At 44.0% G+C, this 21,984-nt stretch overlaps 1 protein-coding gene across 2 annotated transcripts in view; it reads right to left on the bottom strand.

Moving 5' to 3' along the window:
• The window catches only part of STOX2 (storkhead box 2), a 148,511-nt gene that overhangs the window by 59,121 nt on the left and 67,406 nt on the right, over positions 1–21,984 (bottom strand). Inside the window, exon 1 of one of the 2 annotated variants that reach the window (XM_052779745.1) lies at positions 15,700–16,192. The exons of the other annotated variant lie outside the window; for it this stretch is intronic. Within the exon in view, the coding sequence (XP_052635705.1) occupies positions 15,700–15,865 (166 nt within the window). The 5' untranslated portion in view covers positions 15,866–16,192. Of the gene's footprint in view, positions 1–15,699; positions 16,193–21,984 lie in introns of those variants that run through there. 2 annotated transcript variants of the gene reach the window in all.

The following is a 21,984-nucleotide window of genomic DNA, read 5'->3' as shown; positions in this document are numbered from 1 at the left end:
CTCGCCTCACATCGGGATGGGGGAGAGAACTGGAAGGGTAGAAGTGAGAAAACTCGTGGGCTGAGATAAAGACAGTTCAATGGGTAAAGCAAAAACCACACATGCAGCAAACCAAAACAAGGAATTCCTTCACCACTTCCCATCGGCAGGCAGGTGTTCAGCCATCTCCAGTAAAGCAGGGCTCCATCACGTGTAATGGTTACTTGGGAAGACAAACGCCATCACTCTGAATGTCCCCCCTTCCTTCTTCTTCCCCCAGCTTTATACACTGAGCATGACGTCATATGGTCTGGCATATCCCTTTGGTCAGTTGGGGTCAGCTGTCCCAGCTGTGTCCCCTCCCAACTTCTTGGGCACCCCCAGCCTCCTCGCTGGCGGGGTGGTGGGAGAAGCAGAAAAGGCCTTGACACTGTGTAAGCACTGCTCAGCAGTAACGAAAACATGCCTGTGTTACCAACACTGTCTTCAGCACAAATCCAAAACATAGCCCCATACCAGCTACTATGAAGAAAATTAACTCTATCCCAGCCAAAACCAGAACATTCTGTCATATTGCAATGACAGTGAGGTGCAGCTCAGGATCACAGGAGGGAAAGGTAAACTATGGTGTCACACCACAGCACGCTTCAGCACGGCATGACATCTTACCACAAAATCTGGCACCTTGCCCTAATTTTAGGATTGTCTGCAAGTAATACTCAGCAATAACCGCTTTAGGCTCCAGTTCTTCCCCTTCCCTCACCTACGTGCTTTTGACGTAAGTACCCCAGGGTCTTCTCCTTCGCCTCCAGCTGAGCACCAAGAGCTCTAGGTCCCCTTTTGCCCCTTGTGCAAGCAGGGGATCACCGGCCCACACGCACATGCAAGACCAGACTGAGACCACCACTGTCAGAGTAGTAACATTGTTCATTTCAATAACGTTACTGCAAAGATACGGCACTACTCAATGTGAGCATCAGTATCTCCCTCTAAATCAGACAATTCGGAATAAACCAACACCACTAACAGACAGAGGACTAAAGTGTGTTGATTTTCATAATGCAAATGATCCTTGGTCTTCCCTCACCATCACCAAGTAAAGTCCAATTTTGTTGCCTGACTCTCTACTGGTGCCAGCAATGGACTCAAAGGCCTTGCTTTTGCTCACACGCTACACTAAACTAGCAACAACTCAGTTAAAAATCAATAGAATTGCACTGGTATACAAAGAAGAATCTGACCCCATGGTCTATCAGGTCATTTTCAATGATCCTACAATTAGAGAAGTCAAATTAAACATTTAACATTTGACCTTTGCTGTTGCTTCTAGATTAGCTAATACAGATTAAAAGCATGTGCTTTTTTCAAGAGTTCACAAATTAAAGGGTTTAGATCCTGTAAGGCACATTTGATATGTTCTTATTGTGCACTAGAATTTAAAATCCTAAATTTTGTAATTTGCAACAGTAACTTTAGCCTCTAAAATCATCTACTGTGGAGTTACTCTGATTAAGCACCCACTAGACAGATCAGATCATGGACTGGAGCGGACAAGAATCAATCTCCTGTGAGAATCTCAGTGCTACAACAGCGGTTAACAACACTTCTGCAGAGGAAACAAGAAGTGACAAATTAAAAGATTGCCGAGAGTGAATTCTTAGTTTTTTTAAAACTGAAGTCTATTACTAAAATTTCATCACTTTTCTATCATTTTTACTGTTTTGCATCCTATGTTTTCTACCATTTTCATTGGTTTTCCAACATTTATATTTTAGTCTTCCTAGGAAACACATCTGCAACATCAATTACAATTACTAACAGCATGCGCATCTAAATTAAACACCTGCGGATGTACACAAAGCATAAACAAAATACACTCACATCGGTATACAATATAGTCTCCTCAAATAGAATATATGAAATGGATGTGCTCTGATGCTATATTAACAAGTAGAATATAAAAACTTCAGCAGAAGGGTGAAGATTAAAGAAAGCAGTCTTAAAAAGAACATAAGTATAAGGTAAAATGATCTATAACCTATACATTAGGCCACTCGGCACGGACGGTAAATTTATTTTGCGCATAGACAGCAAAAAGCTGATTCCCATGATCATCACTGAATGTGCATACAGAGTCCCTTGGGAGGGCTGGACCATGTGCAGTGCACACACAGCATCACTGGAAGAACCATCACATGCAGTTGTCTCTATCCACATTTACACAACACACCTGAAATCTATTTCAGAAAACATTTCTCTGATGCTGGTCTATGAACTAACAGGGCTTGGGGACATACGTTTGATGGATGCTTTGGCAGCTGTTCAGAGATGATAGCAATTGGACAGCTATTCAGCTCTATGCTCCACCACCATTTTCAAAGGCAGCCTATTTGCTGAGCACATGGATGGGGTCAGTTCAGGCCCAGATGCAAATCCAGATACATGCACTTTGAAACCCACACAGCTCAATTTACCAGCCTTCAGAGATGCTGAACATTCGGCTCCTGCAAAAAACAGCGCTTTCACTGAGACACCCGATGTGTCACAAGCTCAGGAAGCCATGCTGGAAAGTCATGGCCTTTAGCTATTAGCTGAACAATCACCTCTTAACCAAGATTAATCTTGTGAGCCAGCCAGTGCCTCCAAAATAAGGAAAGGGGATACCTTGGAGACATGAAACATTAGGATCTGCTTCAGCAGTAGTTCTTCATGACAACTCTGTCTTGAAACAGCAGTTCTACCTTATTAATAAGCGGAAGATTTGGAAACGACTAACATCTTGGCATCAGACCCTGCTTGCGATGTGAATCAGGAGTTGACATTTTTGGAATGTCAAGAGTTGATATAACAAGAAACTCCTGCTTAATGCAAACCTTTCATCTAGGCATGTGTCACCTTCAAGATGAGATGGCTCATGATGCCCAGATTCAGAGGGGAAGGAAAGGGAGGAACTAAGGGAATAAAACTAAGTAAAAGAAGGAATAAGTGGAATTGCAGAAATAATTAACAAATGCTTCTTTCATGACTTCAGAAGAGAATGTGTGATGACGTGAATACTATTAATATCCCAGTTACAGGAATCTGGAATTTGTGTGTTGTATTTGTAGAGAGGGGGTTGATGTTGCCTCTTGACCTAACAGCTGATCTGCTGCTCATCCACCACCAAAAATACCAAGAGCCTTAAAACCTTCTTCATATGTGCGTATATTCCTCATTAGTGAGAAATGCTGCAGAACAGGACAGGATGAGACCTAATACAAGTTTAGTACTGATAATGCACACAACTCAGGACAGCCACAGGGCAGCTCCTCATACACAAGGTGAGCAGTTGTAACTCCCCTAACATTCCCACAGGTACCACAGAGTATACCTGCAAGAGAAACCTGCTGAGGATTGCTAAACAAACCACATTGCCTGAACCAGCTGGAGGTGGGGAAGCATGCCGGGGGAAGCACCACATGCACTTGCTCTCTTCTTCCACTTCCCTGGGCACCTGTTGGTGGTCATAGTTGGACACGGCAGAGTGGGCAAGACAGACCTGGGTCTAAACTGGCACGGCCACTCTTGCGTTCTCACCTGTGGTAAAAGAGGAAAAATTTTCCACACTCCTTCCAGCTCTTGCTGGAAAGCCATCATCCAAAACTGTCATTGCATGGCAACGTATACCACAGCAGTTTTTAGATTTTTTTTCTCCTTGCTGGTCCCCCATAACAAAACAGCCCTCACAACGTTATGCACAGCAATCACATACACACATCCATTTAGGAGTACAAAACACAGGTCAAATCCTCTGATCTGAAAAGTTGGGTTTGAAGCTAATTTACTACCAGAGATAAAATGACACTTCCCAAGGGCAGCTGCACCGCCAGCCAATTTTGCCACACCTGGTACTGACAGAGCTTGGTTTGACACCAGCCCATGAGTAAAATCCAACATCAACATCATTTTGTATGCTTCCTCATTGCTTGAAATATACCATCCTATTCAATTGCCCCATTAACTAGTGAATGAATTATGATGACACAGGCAGGTAAAGCTTTTTTCCTCAACTTTTTTAACTTACCTTTTCACGATTTAACTGTAAATGCAAGCTACAGTGAAACACCTCATTTTACTTTAGCACATTTCTTGTAGATGTGAAAAAGAAACACTCTTAGGATAAAAAGGGATAACCATAAAAAGCTGAACGCACTGTACTGCTGCATGCCTATTGCTCTATTTGGAACAATCAGCACTGTGATGAAAACAGAATGACATTATCATCTGGTAGGCAGAAAAAAGTTGTATCAATTATTAGCCTTTGAAATGAGCTCAGAGACATGCAAGTGAAGGAGCAATGGTCCTGATTTAAATCCAGCAAGTTAAATGACTTAAACTGAAATCTAAGGGTGAGCTGGGGAAGCGTACTTCTTGTGACCAGGATGCAAGAACACAAGCCTGCTCTGGCAGAACAGCAATTCTGCCCACGACTCCTCTTTTTGTTCGCTGCCATCACACCCACCCTTGTTTCTGGTAAGCTTGCCCCAGTTTCTCTAGCTGTCCAAACTGTGGCCCTTATTCAAAAGCAGACTTCAATTAAAAGGGAGCATTACTCAGCAGTTACAGCTACGCTCTCCTCAGCCTTTCCAATTCCCTGATGGAAACTGGGGAACAGGCAAACAACAGGTGCAAGAGAGATGGGTATGTGCATCATTCTGGGAAGCAGCACTGCTGGGAATTAAGGTTCTCTACCTGAACAGTCAACCAAAAATTTGTGCACTTTTCCCACTAAAGGACAGAATCAGACCCTTGAGGACTTAGCGTGCATTCTCATGTATAACCATTAGTGCACACACACAGAGCACAGGTTTGCAACATATAAAATTTAATAAACTTATATAAACTATGCTTTACTGTGCTGCACAAGGCAATATGGCAGACCACGTATCTGATGAAAAGCTACTGCACGTGGCTCTAAAATAAACAATACCTTACACAGCTACTTCACCCTCTTGTGAAAAGAGGTAGTTAAGAACGTGGTTTTTAAAATGAGGTTTCCAAAAGATGCCTTAATTCTACACTCATGGTTACTGGAGAATATTTCTGCAATGAAAATAATTATACAGACTGAACCTAAGATTGACTCAAAGGAAAACACACCTTGTGATTTTAGGAAGAAAAAAAAAAAAATTTAAAAAATTCTGCAAAATTTTCATTTAGGGATGGCTATATCTCTTTCCAGAGAGATTCTAAAAAGCTCTTCAGAAGCTGAGACTTCATTAGAGCTGGCTGGAAAAAAAATGTAGAAACCCATTTTTTGCTTCTGTGTTCTGTGAACATATTCCAACCAGATCCATTCTTATGTAGACATCCCACGCAAATACAATTTCAAGATTTCACTCCTAAAATTCAATGCCTATGGAAGGACACTTGTCACATACAGAAGCCCAAATGATTTTCACTAAGCCCTGGTCTCACAGTACTTCCATACAATGATCCTATTGACTAAGTGTATACATACATACCACTCCCCATAATTTCCCTAAGATTTTTCACAATTTCCATTACAAACCAATATAACATGTACAACTGTAAAACATTCACATCTAAAGAGCAAGAAAGTAACTACATCCATCCACAATGAAAGCAGAGACTAAAGACCTAGGAAGATATTACAAACCCCAAAATACGGATTTCCTTTCTTCGTAAGTTTGGACTGGACTACTGCAAAGGGAGGAAGTCAGCGTGCGGACTAACTGCAGCGAGCCATGCTGCTCCCACCTGTGATCCCGTCTCTGCATCATTAAACCCGCCCCGAAGTTAACACCAGAGGCTAAGGGACCACTTGGACCTTGGGTGAACTTTCCACGGCCAGTGGTAACTGCCCTCTGTCTCTCAAAAGAGATATGCTGCAGACATGCCCAATTTACGCGTGGGGGTTGCAGCTGTTTCAAACTTAATGTTAAAGCCAATAAAACTTTTCCTCTGAAATTTTTGTTCCGTCTATTTACCCAGCCAGCCATGAGCATTTACACCTAAAAGCACACAAATCTTAAGAAAACCTTGTAAAAAATATTTCCGCTTCACCCTGTTTAAAAAAATATTTAGTTTAAGGTTTACGTGTAGTAAAACAAGGTCACTGTTTGATCCAAGAATGTAAATTCACAGGAGGGCAGAATTTAGAACATCCTATGAAAATGAAGAATGGTACTTTGCTCTAAAACACTGTGAAAATTTAAGAGGCAAAGTTAAGTACCACAATGGAATTTAGTACGTCATCTTTACTGCCTTATAAGATAAACAGTCCAATTTATGGCATTTAAAACTTTATCACATATGGTCAGAAGTTCATCTTCTGACACTAGGTCACAGGTCATCAACAGGAAATTCATAGGAAAATATGGAGGAAATTAAAAGAACACAAATGGGCAAGAAAACTAGCTTATATAATCTAGGTTCTCCCAGCACAGCTTCCTGTGTTATGATGAACTCGGCTTTCATACTGAACTTTGCCTTTTCCAGGCCACATTAAGTAAGTATTTCTGAATTGTCTATTATACTCTTCAGGCCTCAAAATGTTGAGGTCAAATTCACTACAAAGGCCCATTCATTTTTTTTCTTTAGACAATACAGCTGGGAAAGAAAATAGTAGCTGGCAAAGGTTTTTTGAGATCACTAAATGCAGATTTCTACTCACTTTCGGCACCTCAAGAACAGGTGTGCGAGATGCTTCATGGACATGCATACCGCACTGAGGACAGTACCCAAACTCTAGAAGGGATTCTCATATTGCTTCAGTTCCAGCATCCCAGACAAACTGCAGCTGCATTCTCCATCACGTTTGGAAAGATGACGATTAGTGTCCAGGAGTCCATTCTACCCTACTGTTAGACATACTTTTCAAAACAAAACCCCTGGTCTATAAGGCATAAGGAAGAGAGAGGGCTACAGTTCATCTAGGCTATCTGGACAACTCTTGTAAAGAAAAACTGCTAAACAGAAGCAGTTACTGCTTAATCGTTTCAGCTGAAAGCTAAAGTATGCAGTGTACTGCCTAGCCACCAATACCTCTAATGGACCACAGAGAAACAAAACTTAGGAGTAACTTTACACGACAGATACAAAATGAAAGACTTGCAAGATACCTCTGCTGTCTCTCTTCTTGCTACTTTCATTAAATGAAAAGACCTAGTCGAAATACAATCAACTTCTCATTCACAATACCTGAAATGCATGTGCAATACACAGGCCATCCCTACCCTCAAGAAACATAGGTCCACATATAAGTCCACAAATTAAAAGCAGTTCCTCAAATAAATTGTTCACCCGTCCTCTTTTGTCTTCTGCTTTCACACTGTATCAGATCCAATAAAACCATCGAGATCTGTTTTTTCAACAACACAAGTTGAGATTTCTAATGAATCATGCATTTGTAGCTATCTCCTGCAGACAGCATTTCCCACTGAAGTAACAAGAACCACTTCTATACTTTAAAAATTATAGGAATCACATGATCTCCATTTTGATAAAAAACAACTATCTTTGGGTTGTGAGGAGTTGGTTGACAAGGTAGAAGTGATAACAGTACTGAATAACACATCATTTACCGCTGGTATTATAAGCAGGCCTTCTTTTTCAGCTTGCAGGAAGGCGAGATGGAAAATCCTTATGAACACAGTGACATCCAAAGGTTTGTCTGAACACAGGATTCCAGTTGCGGAATGAGGACTGCTTTGTTCACACTGAATACACCTGGTTTTAGATGTTCATTCTTACCCACCGTTACCAATTCAAAGCCTGGGTTGAGATAGGACATTTTTTGTGATTGGCAATATTACAGTACAAAATAAAGGAGACACTTCTCCTACTGAACAGATTACAATCTAAGTGTAGGGAACTGCAGAAACAGTTGAAGTGCCCAGGAAAACAAAGGTGACCACTGACACAACTGGGAACACCTTCCTCACCTCCTGACTTTCAAACCCAGTGATTTTAATCTTTCTTTGGAGGAAGGAAAAGGGAAACTTGCTATCCTTTTTATAATGAATTCAAGCCTGTTGAAAATCAAGTTTTCTTGTTTTGGTTACCTTTTGCAGACTGCTTAAAAGCTGCCAATAGAGCCCGGGGTTCTGTCTAAACTAGACTGCTCTACCCACTCCATTACGCTGCATGTGCAAATATGCTTCCTGTAAAGCCAGGTCTTCCCCCCCCAAGTCTATTTGAGCAAGATAATTCCAGCACCTATATGTCATCCAAGAGTGAGATACAAAACAGCATCAGTAGAGCAAGCCAGTAGCTATAAACAACTTTCATACCCCTCATTGCTAGAGGCAGTCACTTGGGAGCAACAACTGCTTGGTTTGGGAGAGTTTTGCAGCTTTAATACTCAAGCATTCTCCCTAGGCCTACTCTGGTTGCCACTGGCCTTGACACCAAAAATTATTGCAAGGACAAGTACAGAAGCACACAGTTCCCTGAGACTTTTAGAGAAGCTTTTAGCCCTCATTTCGTCTTTCTGTCCTCATATTTAATCTAGCTAGAAAAAAAGACCTATAACTGAATATGTTCTGGTTAAGTTCAGGCATTCAGGTCTCAGTTTCAATGGTTACCACTCCTTTTCCTTTTTCTGGTGAAAATTAAACCCAATAGTTAGGCAGAATTGCATACAGTATTCATTAGATACTTCTTACAAAGGGCAACCCATATTTCTAGGCTCAGATTTATATCTACTCCACCAAACCCACCAAATATCCAGCTCCAGTAATTTAATGGTAGCTTTATAATTTAAAATAATGTAATGTATCATGCCTTTCAAGCAAAAAAAAAACCCCCCCACAATTAATATTGTATTATTTAGCAATTCTTACACAAGTTCTGAATTGGCTGACAATTTTTGGTCATGGCTTTAATACTGTGTCCTGGTTTCAGCTGGGATAGAGTTAACTGTCTTCCTAGTAGCTGGTACAGTGCTATGTTTTGAGTTCAGAGCGAAGAATGTTGATAACACTGATGTTTTCAGTTGTTGCTCAGTAGTGTTTAGACTAATGTCAAGGATTTTTCAGCTTCTCATGCCCAGCCAGTGAGAAAGCTGGAGGGGCACAAGAAGTTGGCACAGGACACAGCCAGGGCACCTGACCCAAACTGGCCAACGGTGTATTCCATACCATGGGACGTCCCATCCAGTACAGAAACGGGGAAGTGGGGGGCAGGGTTTCGCCGCTCGGGGGACTGGCTGGGTGTCGGTCGGCGCGTGGTGAGCAATTGCACTGCGTATCATTTGTACATTCCAATCCTTTCATTATTGCTGTTGTCATTTTATTAGTGTTATCATTATCATTATTAGTTTCTTCTTTTCTGTTCTATTAAACCGTTCTTATCTCAACCCACGGGTTTTGCTTCTTTTCCCGATTTTCTCCCCCATCCCACTGGGTGGGGGGGAGTGAGTGAGCGGCTGCGTGGTGTTTAGTTGCTGGCTGGGGTTAAACCACGACATACTGTCTGGCCTCTTCCAACCAGGTAAAAGCATGCTCAGGAGGAGTCAAGAGTAATTGTATCTGAAATTTTTTTTCAGCACTGCTTTACTTGAATCACGGCCCAGTTTAGGTGATAGGATGATTTGGTTTTAATGCTGTTCACAGAGATATTCTACAACCTGCTACAGTTTATGAAGCAGAGTCACCTAAAGAAGCTCCCCAGAATACTGAAAAGAAACCCCCAATTTTTGGAGGATTTCTACAACATGCTTAGCAAAATATCATCTTTTTAGTCTTCATACCTAATTGTACTTACACCTCTTAAAACTGTGCAAAGAATGTTACAAAGATGGTAGTTTACTCTGGGATGAACTCTCCTGCATACAAATGAAAGCCTATTGTTGCTCACAACTGAGCAGGTCACTAGGCTAAACCAAGGTGATATCTGCAAAATCCTCACATTTCAGCCTCCTCCAACAAGTAACGCATTTTGCAAAGATGTGGCTGCTATTCAATTCCAAAATGGCAAGATATTCAACACCCTTTAGGTTTATCAAATGTTGCCAACAAAGACAGAGTTTCTACACCTGAGAGAGACTGGGAGCTATTTGTGATGAATCAGTACTGTTTCTTCTGAACCCTTGTCTATACTTGAAAGAGGAGCGTCCTGTATCTTCAGTAGGCTACCACCATGTCTGGTGTGCATATAACAAATTACTGCAATCACAGGACTACTGGAAAACACACCTAGAAGTGTATTCAGATTCAGACTGACACCTCTGCACAAACGCCAGTGAGATGACACCCTCTGGTGACCTGATCCCGGAGCACCTCGATGCATGCCAGCCTGGCCGAAGGTCCAAGCAAACCAGCAGAGAAAACACACGGACTTTGAATGCAAGCAGTGACAGAGGCCGGGGAGGAAAAATAACCCGAAACTTAGCCCTGCAGGGATGAGTGCTTTGAACTGAGATAGAAACATGAACAGGTCTAGGTAAGATAGGCACACACACAGATTTCTGTTTCTTTCCTATATTCATTCCTCTTTGATTTTACTTCTAATGACATGAACGGAAAAGCCACTCCAGATCCCCTTGCTCATAGGTCACAGCAGCCAGGAAGAACAACAGGTACTCAAATGCAGTTTGGTCAGCTGAATGCGCAAGTAGTACACAGGACGCTGTCCGCAGCTTGGTCTAAAGGTGAAGTCTTGGATACGCAGAAAATCTCTTGGTATCTGGGGGGAAAGGACCAGGTGTGGAGACAGTGGTGTAACACACAGGCATGGGCACAGCCCTGTATGTGAGTTAATACTGCACAGGTAACCAACCACAGGAGTGAAAACCAGGGTTCTACAGAAGGAGGAGAGAAGATTGTCTTTTGTATTCTTTTAGGCTTCTTTAGAATGTCTTTTGTGTTCATTCAGGGGGAAATGAGCTAGAAATTGTGCAAAAATGACTGGTCTATGAATTTGGACCAAGCTTATGGTCTGAAGACAGAGCACACTTAGACCCCCTCCCCTGATCAGGATGCAGTAAAAGTTCCTATTTCTCCATTAGGGTAAGTGGATGCTGCAGAGGCCAAAATGGAATGGAAGGCACAGCAAGCCCAGGAGCAACTTTCCAAGCAATAAAGCAAGCATAGCCCCTGAAGTAACTGAACAGAGTGACCCACTTGGGGTTCACCAGGTCAGCACAGACTGAAGCAGAGGAGACGGAGCAGGAGCCAAGAGGCAAAGCTAGCCCTGCTAGGCATTGACACCTTACACGGTCTCAGTTTTTACTGTCCCATTAACGGGTCTGGTCTAAGACAGCCTAAAGCTACTCAGAATTCAGAGGGGCACATAGATCAAATTACTGTTAAGCAGATAAATTGGAAGGTGTTTCTTAATACCACATTGAGAGAAAAAGAAGGTGATGCAATACTGATTATTCCATTAAATATTAATCACAACACAGCTACTTTCAAGCTAGAACGTATTCCTTTGGATAACTGAATTAAGGGACAGGAGAACTGAATGAGCTTCAAGGCTTTGTATGTATCTGTCATTTCTCAATTACGTTAAACTGAGTTCTTCATACCACGGATGGTTATCTCCAAATATTAGTTTTTGTTAGAGTTACAGGTTCAAGCTTAAAAAATAAAAAAAAAAAGCTCAGGACTTTCAGATTTGCTCAAATGACTCCCAAGATTCTTCTTACTGTTCAAGGAGGCTGAAGAGGCAGTCCTAGACCTTCCATCACATATCCTTGAAACAGAGAATGAGAATATCTTTTCCTCCTACAAATTTTAATTCGCACACAGATGCCATCAGTTGGATAGCAGTGTTAAACACTTCTCTCCTTTCCCTTCTGCTTCAACTTGGTAATTAGACTCCCACAACAGTAGGGCAACACCGAGACTGAATTCTACCCTTCAACTTTGGAGCACTGAAACCTCTGCAGGGAAATTTTATAGCAAAGAGCAATAAAGTAATTGCAAATTTTTCAGAAGGTAATCTTCAAATAAGCATGCTCTGGAATTAATTAGTTTTTACTGTTGTAGAAAGCTCTTCAGACATTCCTCCATGCTGCATGTGCTAGACTGTTACCCTACACCACCCCCACCTCCAACTGACACATTACCTCCAACACCAAGATCTTCAATTACAGTAGCTCAAGAAAGGCTGCGGAAAAAAATAGTTCTTTCCAGAGTGCTACTCAGTTCTGGTAACATTTAACGTCTCAGTCAACCACAGGGTGCAGTTCTCTCCGCTAAAACAAAATCCAGGATCTGCCTTTGTTATTTAGGAGGGAAAAAAGAAAAAAAAGCAAGAAGCTTTTACATTTCAAAAGCTATACATATTACTTCGTGTGACCATTTGGAGCCCTCCTAAGTTTCAGTAAGTTTTATCCTGCTTGGCAGTTTCATACTATTTCTTTATTTCCCCTTCAATTAAGCAGCAATCTATCAAAAACTTCAAGTACATTTCCCCTTTTTCAGTAACGTGTATGAATTTTATTGGATTCAAACTTTTCAACATCTCTTTTCACGCAAGGTCAAAGCTCTACATTGTTGTAGTTTTCTTTTTCAGTGTTTTTTCTCCAAGTCAGTCCTCCACTGGGAAATTAATATTCCGCATGAACAATGAACTCCTTGCATAGCCTTTGAACCTAGTGGTTGCTAGGAGGCCTAAAGAAACCCTGGAGTACAGCCGATTTAATAGCATGTATCAAGAGATTATTCAGCAGTAAAAATGTGTGATTTTCTAAACTCCCTGCTTTTTTTCCTCCTTACTTACATCTCCCTTCATCTGTCAAACAATCTTTAAATTTCAGATGAATTGCATCTGCATCAATTTTCTGTAATTACAGGCAGTTTGTTCCCCAAGTATTGAAAATGTGACTGCCAGCCACCAATGCTGCTTCTAATCAAGCATACATCAAACTGGTCCTTACTCAGTTTTACTGAAAAGGCTCCTTAAAATCGGGTGTGCTTCACCACTCTTGCATGAGGTTTGCACTTCCATTATAAACACAGTTCTGCTTAGAGACTGTATTTTCCCCAGATAAAACACCACAGCATTGACTGCAACACCATTACTCAGTATTGCTCTGTGCTGAAAGAAATATATATACAATTCTCCATGCACCATTCAGGCATACTCGAATATTAACGTTTCAAGCTTTTTAGCATCTTCTTGAAGGCCATTTGACTGTCTGCTTTTTCATATTTCCGTAAGCGGAGTAATTGAGGCAAAACCCCAAGGTTTCTTTCCCACTCTCCACCCCCATCCCAAACAATGCGGCATTTAATTAAAAGAGAACCACAACAATACTAATTGCGATGAGGTTAAATGGTTGGGATAAACAGAATGCAGCCCTCTGAAAAGCCCATGTGTTTCGGGACCCTTTCTCCCCTACCACATTCTGCTTGACAAAGAATGTGTTTGTATTCCTGAACCCCACAACTTTTATTCCAGAGGACTTCCGATAGATTTCTTGTAAGGAAGTGAGTTTCCTTCAAATAGTGAGAAGTGTTTAGATACAGTAGCCATTCCTCCCAAAACTAATATTTGGAAAGGCAGTGGACAAGGATCCTTTAAAAATAAATGAATGTGAAAACTATCCATCAAGAGAACAACTGCATTTCCAGCTAAAAGCCTACTAAGTTGTTGTTTTGGTTTTTAAAAAAAAAAAAAAATTTGCTGATTTTAGTTTTCAATGTATTCTCCCTCCAACAACTTTTGCAAATTACTCAAACTAAACATGATGTTTGTTCTTCAGTTGTTGCAACTGAAATCAATGCACTGTATATTCATAAACACGGTATTCCGGGGGTCTGGAGATTACTTTAAAACATTTATAGCAGATTACAAATCTAGCCCCCCCTGCCCCCCCTCAGGACACACATATCTGCCAAAAAAATGCAGGGTGACACATCTGATTTTGCAGATCGCTGGTGTTTGACCGTCTGATTGGATTGTACCAATCTTGCCAAGATAAAGCTTTTACAGAGCCAGACTGCTTCCCTGAAGAATTAAAAACAAGCAAAAAACCACACCGCTTGGCACAAAATGCTCACGTGAGCTCCTTCTCTTTTAAATACGGGCTTCCACACTGAAAGAAAGGCCTTAAGTACCGACTTCAACAGAACTGACACAGTGTATCTTACAGTGGGAATATCAGGACATTCACGCAGAACAAAAATCTTCACAGTAAGGACAGATTTGGCTTCCCAGCCACTTCCAGGTCCTGCAGCACCAATGAAACAAAATCACCCCTCTACCACCACCACCATTCTCCTCTTCTTCAGCTGTTCAAGCATAAATTATCCTTGTCATTTTCTCTCAATATGTGGCTTCCCAGGAAAGGGAAAAATCAGAGCAGCTATTGCCAAAATAGCACAATATTCTTACACAGGCAGATTTTTCAATAAAATGCGTATTATTTCCCCTGTGCTTGGGCGTTAAAGAAATAACGGTCACGAGACATTTTTAAAACATGAGAAACCAATCCTGACCAAAGAGATATGTTTATTAGGGCCAGAGATAGGAAAGTGAGCACATAACTGACAACCACAATCTTTGGCTCAACCTTTGCAGCAGAAATGGGGGTGGGGGGGGGGGGGGAATGGGACAGGGCACAGGACTGGAAATGTTTTCAGTAATGCATAATAAATACCTTCATTTTCTCCCTCTCCCTCTTTTTCTCATTTAAAGGAATCTGCCCACTCAACCTAAATTGAGCCTCAGAGGGAAAACGTGCCTTCATGATAAACTGGAATTTGCCATCATAGTAATGAAACGTTATGTCCGACCATCACAATAAGCAGGCAGTAGAACAACAAAGGAGGTTTCCAGGATTTTCTGCCCCCAGCCCCCTCCCCATCAGCATTTTCCCAAGTCTTATTTCGGGTATTTATGAAATGTCTGAATTCTAAGGCCATTAAGATGCATTTCAGGATGTAGCAGCTTCCATTAACAGTACTGAGGCTTTCCAAAATCGCACCAGCACTCCGTCAGAGGCCAAGCCTCTCCCCAGTGCCTGCCTTTCCCTGCGCTGTTTTTTGTTTTGTTTGCGCTCTCTCTTTCCCATGCACAAACATGTTGGTGCAGTGTCCATTATTTCCCTACAGCCTCCCTTGAAAGCAACTGACAAACAAATACACAGGCACGTGTGCGTTCCCCCACATACACAAGTCTGTTCTCCTTCTACACCTCAAATAACAGATCCCAATGTGTTTATAGTCATTTGCACCAAAGCGTGCTTTGCCATTGCAGAAACATGCAGCTGAAACCCAGAGAGCCTGTAACAAGGCGAAAGCGTTTGCAATCACAGGTGACCCTTTTCCTTTCCAAAATGGAAAAACACGAAACCCCAACGAGTTAACTAGAGTTAACTGCATTTAAAGGGGAGCGTGTGGGGCAGCAGTAAATACCCAGCACATGCTTTTACGCACAAAAGGAGCAAAGGGCTCCATGCTCTGCGCACCCAGTCATTTTTATCTGCCCTTCCACGACAGCCGTGACCGTTTCTCTCGTACGTTTATTTCACTCCACTAATAGATTTTAAACACCATATTGTGAGGGCCCCGCTGTGAATCTTGCAGAGGTACAAAATGGTGGATGTATGCTATTTTTTTTTTTTTTTTGCATTATTCATAACAACTTGGGCTCCCAGTCGCAGGCTCCCCTCCGTACCCACCAACACAGCCCTCCCAGCCAGACACACATCCCGCACCAGCCTCGCAATAAAGCTCTCTCGCACACACAAATAACGTTACAAACCTGATGTCATGTAGCCCCGTGATGCCTGGGAAATGAAAGCCGGTGGGAAGTGTTTGTGCAGCCGGTAGTCCTTCTCGCTGCGGGACCTCATGCGGTCTGAGGCCCGGTCGGAGAAGTCGGAGCTAGGCCAGGCCCGCCGCAAGGTCGTACTCCGCGTCTTCTTCATCCTGAGGATGCCCGAGCCTAATCCTCCCGCCGCTGCATGGGTCAGGCCTTGCGGCTCGCCGGATGCGCGCTCCCTGGCATCAGCCTAGCGCGGGTACCGCCGGGGCGCAACCTGCGCGCATCTCGCTGCTACCTCTTCTAGGGCGCCAGCCGCAGGTCCCTTCCTTTTTTTTTTTTTTTCCCCTCGAATGATCCAATTTTACACACGTCCCACAATGCATTACACTTCATTTGCAATCGGTCCGGCTTACAGCTCCCAGATTCGCGTGGAGGAAAGGCACGTTATGTGGCTTCTCAGGCAAAAAACGGGGGGGGGGGGGGGGAAGTGGGACGGGGGGTGGGAATGAGAGATGTGCAGCGTGGGAGCTCGGGGGTCCCGAACAATGGCCCGATTCAGCCCGGCCGTGCTTAGCCAACTGTGAGCCGCGACACAAAAGGCCCAAACAAACGAGGAAAACCCCGCGGCCGCCGGCTGCGACCCCGACGGCGGCGCGCCCGGCGCTGGGGAGGCGGCGGCACCTCCCGGCGCGGCGAGAGGAGGAGAGAAGGAGGAGGAGGAGGAGAAGGAGGAGGAGGAGGAGGGAGGGCCCGCAGGCGCCTCTCCCGGCCGCGGGACCGGCGGAAGCAGCCGCGACTCCCCCGCCGCCGCCGCTCCCCTCAGGCCCGCGGCGCCCGGGCGGCCGGCAGCGGCCCGCGGCCTCCGGCAGCGTCGCGCCTCGCCATGGCCGACCCCGACCCCCGCCCGCCTGTCCCCGGGGCTGGACCGACCGCCGGCTCCGCGCTAGGGGCGGCCGGCGCGGGGGGCGAGGCCAGCGGGGAGGCCGCCGGCCGCACCGCCCGCCTGCCCGGCCCGCCCGCCGCCCTCCCTCTGCCCCGCCGCGCCGCGAGCAGCTGCTGCTGGAGCGCCAGGCGCCGCGCCGCCGCCCGGGCTCATGCTAGTCCCGGCGCGGCCTGCGGGTCCCGCCGGGCTCCGCGCTCCCCCGTGCGGCGCCGGCCGGGGCTCAGGCCGGCTCGCAGGCACCCGCGTACAAAGCCCCGTGCACCACGGGGGGCGCGGCCCCCTCCTGCCCGCGCCCGCTCCGCCTCCTTTCCGTCCGTCCGTCTGTCCGTCCTCCCGTCCTTCCTTCCCGGCGGTGGCTCTGGCGGGGGAGCGCCGGGGGAGGCGGGCGCCGAGCGCGGTGCGCAGCGCCGGGCACCCCGCAGCGCCGGGCTCCGGGCGCCGCCCGCGGCAGCCAATGGGGAGGGGGCGGCGGCGCGCGCCGCCCCGAGCGGCGGGAAGGAGCGGAAGGGCAGGGCGGCCATGGCGGCGAGGCCCGCCTCGCCTCGCCTCGCCTCGTCTCCGGGCCCCTTCGGGCACCGCTCCCGCCCCGGGCCGACCGGATACGGTGGAGGGAAGGGGGCCGGGAGAGATCTGTACCCCCGGGGCACCCCTTCGTGGAGCCAGCGGGGTTCACCTCCCTCAACGGCGCCTTCTTTTTGCCCCCTCAGCACCTGAAGAGCCGCTGCGTCCTGGCTCTCCCCAGGAGGGCCTGGTTAGTCACGCCACCGCCTTAAAAAAGCATCGCACCCTGCAAGGATATCCAGGACACCCACCCAGCCTACCGGCCTCGTCGGTGGGAAGGCGGTCGCCCATCCTCTCACCCCAGTGGTGCCTGTGGCTGCGCCCAGGGCGCCATCTTGAACTGGGCCAGGCCGCCAGGGAAGCGGGGTTTTGTGAACCCCGGTTAACCACAACGGCACGAGGGGACTCGGTTCCTCCTCCGTGGGACAGCTTTGAGTGTGCTTGACATCAGGTGGTGCCAGCATTACAACTGCAACGCAGGGATTTGAAAATGCTGCCAATAAATTACTTCCGTTTATGTTTTTATAATTATTTAACCTTTCTTAGAGTGGGCTGTGTCAGGTTTCTAAGAGCGCGGAAAATCAGAGGACTGTAATTTTGGTAGTAATTGAAATTTTTCAATAGTGGTGAACCCATGAAAGGATGACCGTCGGTGAATGAATTGAACGTCAAAGCCAGCAGACCTTGAGACATTATCCCTTTGCTGCCTTGCTGCACAGCTTTGGGTTAATCAATTCAGTATCCACCTCAGCTCGCCTGGCTAGCCATACTACTGTGGGCAGAACACACGCCAAAGAATGATTCAGGGTTTCATATGCAGCCATCCCTCTCACATGAGTAGAAATGACGTGAATGAAACCCAGCAAGAACATTGAAAATTAAATACTGTGGGGTCCTTTCTCATTCAGCCTCATCTCCTTCCAACTGTGAGCAGCCATCAGGAATGACATGTTTCCATTGATACTTTGTATACTGGTCGCAACCAGGAAAAAGTAAGAAAGATGAGCAAAAAAAATGGCCTAGAGCTCCACTAATAAAAATATAAGATATTTTCCATCATGCAACTTACTCATCTAGCAATTTACTCATCAACCTACGCAAAGCTTATAATAGAACATGTTTTCACCCTCAGACCAGAAAAACTGTAAGGAGAACTTCTAGAACTGTTCAACTTTTCTCATCAAAGGCTGAGGTTGGGATAAATTGGTTAGCACTACGTAGCTAAGTCAAACCTAAAAAACTTACCCGTTTTACCAGATGTAAAAGCAAATTAAATTCTAGCCAGGAGCATAAACTCTTATTGCACTGTCTGAAAGTTGAACCAACTGTGGCAGTGCATTTCCAGCTGTCAAGAAGTGGTTGAATATAGCTGGCCAGCTAGCTTCAACCTACAGCTGAACTAAACTCAACCTTTCTCCTAGTCTAGACACAGCCCTAGATATCAATCTGTTCCATTAAAAAAGACATGAGACAAATAGGAATAAGCAATGAGGAGGAAAAATGAGGTCAAGAAGTAGAAAGACAGAACAAAGCTGGGGGGTGGGGGGAACAAGACCACAGTGATCCTTATGCTGGCTTTCTGCATAATTATTCCCAAATAAAAAGATTTGAGTCTAGTTCCAGAGCTATTGTAACAAGTATCAGATAAAAAGCCAGGGGATGGCTCTGCAGCTGTTGGATAAAGCACACATATCCCAATTCTTTTTGAGCAATTTGCTGTGCAGTAATGAACCGGTGACTGTCTTTCAAGTAGTTTTATTTAATTTGTACACTTGCGGGAATGGTCACGAGAGTAATACAGTACATATGATTAACACACAGTACCTTCTACTTAATCAATTGTAGGAATCAGACTGGTTCATAGTTTTGGGCACAGATAACAGGATGCATTTTTGTTGTGTGATAATTTTAAGCAAATAATAATTTGCTCCTACAACTATGAAAAGTTATTTTCATATTAAAATGGGGGGAGGAGGGAATGAGAGGAATAAGCAATCCATCTAGCAAGGTCAACTTTCTTTTCCCAAATGTGGGGAGATTTGTTTAAAAGCAATTTTGGAGGCCTCCTCTCAGTACTGAGACGTTATTCCTGTTGTCAGCTAAAACTTCTTGTATTCAGTCTTCTCACAGTTATCTTGTTTGGTTTCAGCTTAAAGTTTTCTGACATGGTATCTGAAAGAGTTCTTCTCTTTGAAGAGAGGAATTCAGAGCAAGTTTCCTCCTGCTCTTGCATTGTTTGAAGTCAAGTGTTGTTACTGGGATGAATCAAATATATAATTAAAGACCAAGTTTAAGTTCTGGCTGTTTGCTTTGGAAAAAGAGCTAGAACTGTGAATGTAATTGATTTTTTGCTTCGGTGGCCAAACTGAAATAAAATAATTTTCTTCATATGAACTGAAAGCTAAAATTTGAGGGCTTTCAGAAAAAACCCCACAACATTTTATTCTTAGACATTTTAAATTACTTTTTTGTTTTTTTAATAAAAGAAAATAAATGTCTGGATTCATACGGCTATGTTAGAGCAGGGTAGAGGAAGAAATGTTCCCAGCTATAAATGGCGTCCTGCTTGGTGAACAATAGTACAGTACCCTTATAAGCACAGTTTGAAATAAATAAAAATACAGTTTAATCCAACAGTTCTAACAGTGGCGGGGAGGCCAGTTTTCTTTGGCTGAAACCAGTGGGAAATTCTGGTTTAATTTACAAATATTTTTGCCTACCTGCTACACATAGGTAAAGTTTTGCCTAATTGTAAAAAGAAGTATGGAAATAGTCTGACAGGGCTTGCTAGGAATAAGGAAAAATACTTCTTCCAAGCAGGAATTGAACTGAAGGGAATCGGATCACTTGCTATCGATGATGAAGAGGAAAGGGAGATGGTTTCAAAACTTTTTGCTGTCTTTTTTTTTATTCACCCCCAGCTTTTTTTTTTTTACTACAGAAGCTTTTTGTTGAGAATCAGATAAAGCATTTATTTTTATCATTTGGTATTTAAAGTCCAAAAGGTAACATCTCTTTCTTGAATTACTAGAGGGATAGGTGAGGCTTGGATGAATAGACCATAGAGATCTTGGGAAAAAAGTCTGAACTAAACCAAAAATAGGCATCCTGCCTCCTTAACCTAACAACTTCTTATCAGGAATTGGCAACATAATAGTAGCCATTTCAAAGGCACTGATTTAACATTATGAATTTCAAAAAAGAAGCTTAGGTACATATAAGACATTACAAAGGATTCTTATGTGTTCAAGGTTTCAGTCACAACCCTGCTTCAGTCCAAGTTCATAGGGAACCTGAAGGCTTTCAGAGAAGCAATTCAAAATCTTAGCTTCTGAAAACCTTCTGTGTTATCTTTTAAAAAGTGAGAAAACAAATATTACTAAGGATCTCTATTGCATTTGATCTTCATAAACACTCACTTATTAGTTGCTAAGCAGGTCTGTTCCCATTTTATAGACAGAAAATGGCAAAAAGAAAAGGACATCACTGGCCCAGAAGAGTGTAGGTAATCAGTGGCAAATACGCTTAAAACTCAAGGGTCCCAGCATTGATTTCATAGGCTTATTTTTCCTCAATTGAAAAATAATAATTATGTAGCAGAGTACAATATGGTGAGCTGTATATATATATTTCTCTGCATGTGTGTGTGCATGCGTGCTTGTGCACGTGTGCATATATGGTAATTGCTCTCATGTAATGTGGTATTTCAAGTTTCAGTTGGGGCTACTTCTTTTTTCCTCCCCATGACAAACAAGTTTCCATAGGGGGAGAGAAGCAGGCTTCAGTAGCAGGGTGGGCTGGTGTTACCGCCTCAGCTTGACTGGCTTGGGGACTGACTGCATGAGGTTTTCAAATGAAATAAGCATGCAAGCCAAACACTAAAATAAAAATGGCAAAATAATAGGACACACAAGGAGGAAAGCAATCCCCCTCTTTGCTAAGACAAGCTATACCTCTAAAATCGTCGTCTCTCAAACTATGCATTCAAAGCCTCGGTTCTCCCTTACCCTGTCACTGCCTTGCCTGTTGCACGTAGTCAACTGTCTGCCTTGCGGTGAGGAAATTAAAAGGGCTTTGCTTTATTACTGTCAGCTGAGCTGGTGTCTGACAAGCACCCAACACCATCAGAAGAACCAACAATGTCAAGATACCGAGTGCTCGGCACAAAGCCTTGTGGCTTCACTCCCTGCAGGTCTATGATAAGGGTCCTTTCCCGGTCCCCAGCTTCAGAAACAAAGACTACAAATAGCATTGGTGTTACTGGGACACGGGGGAGACTTTGCCCTAACAGCAGCCACAGTCACCGGCAGCCAGGTAAAACAGGGAGCAGAGGGTCATTTTGTGGTCTATGAAAACAAAAACATCAAATTCTGTAACTTTTTAAAAGGTGGAGATAGGATGCTGCAAGATGCTGGGAAGGAAATGCAGGGCCTATGAAAGTGGAAGAAGGAGAGCAGAAAGGAATAAATAGAAAATAAAGAGGTAAAAAGCCTGTAGTACAAGCAGTTGAAAAGCAGTAAAGCAGAGGAGGGGGAAGGAAAGTTGAGTGAGAGAAGAGGTGGAAAAAATGTAATTAAGAACTTGGGGAAAACACCAAACTCGGGTATAACATCACAGGCCTTGGCAATATATGGTTTTATTAGATCTACAGCTCTGCCTAAGAGCCTTCCTGACAAAATACATTGCCTGCGTTTCTAATATTAATAAATCCATGAAGTGAGAAAATTGTCCACTGCATAAACTCACCATTTTCATGCATGGATTCTTGTGTCTCTATA

Source organism: Harpia harpyja, chromosome 2 (assembly GCF_026419915.1).
Source record: "Harpia harpyja isolate bHarHar1 chromosome 2, bHarHar1 primary haplotype, whole genome shotgun sequence".
Lineage (NCBI taxonomy): Eukaryota > Metazoa > Chordata > Aves > Accipitriformes > Accipitridae > Harpia > Harpia harpyja.
Note: the sequence above shows the minus strand (reverse complement) of the source record. Positions and strands in the feature narration are given on the sequence as shown.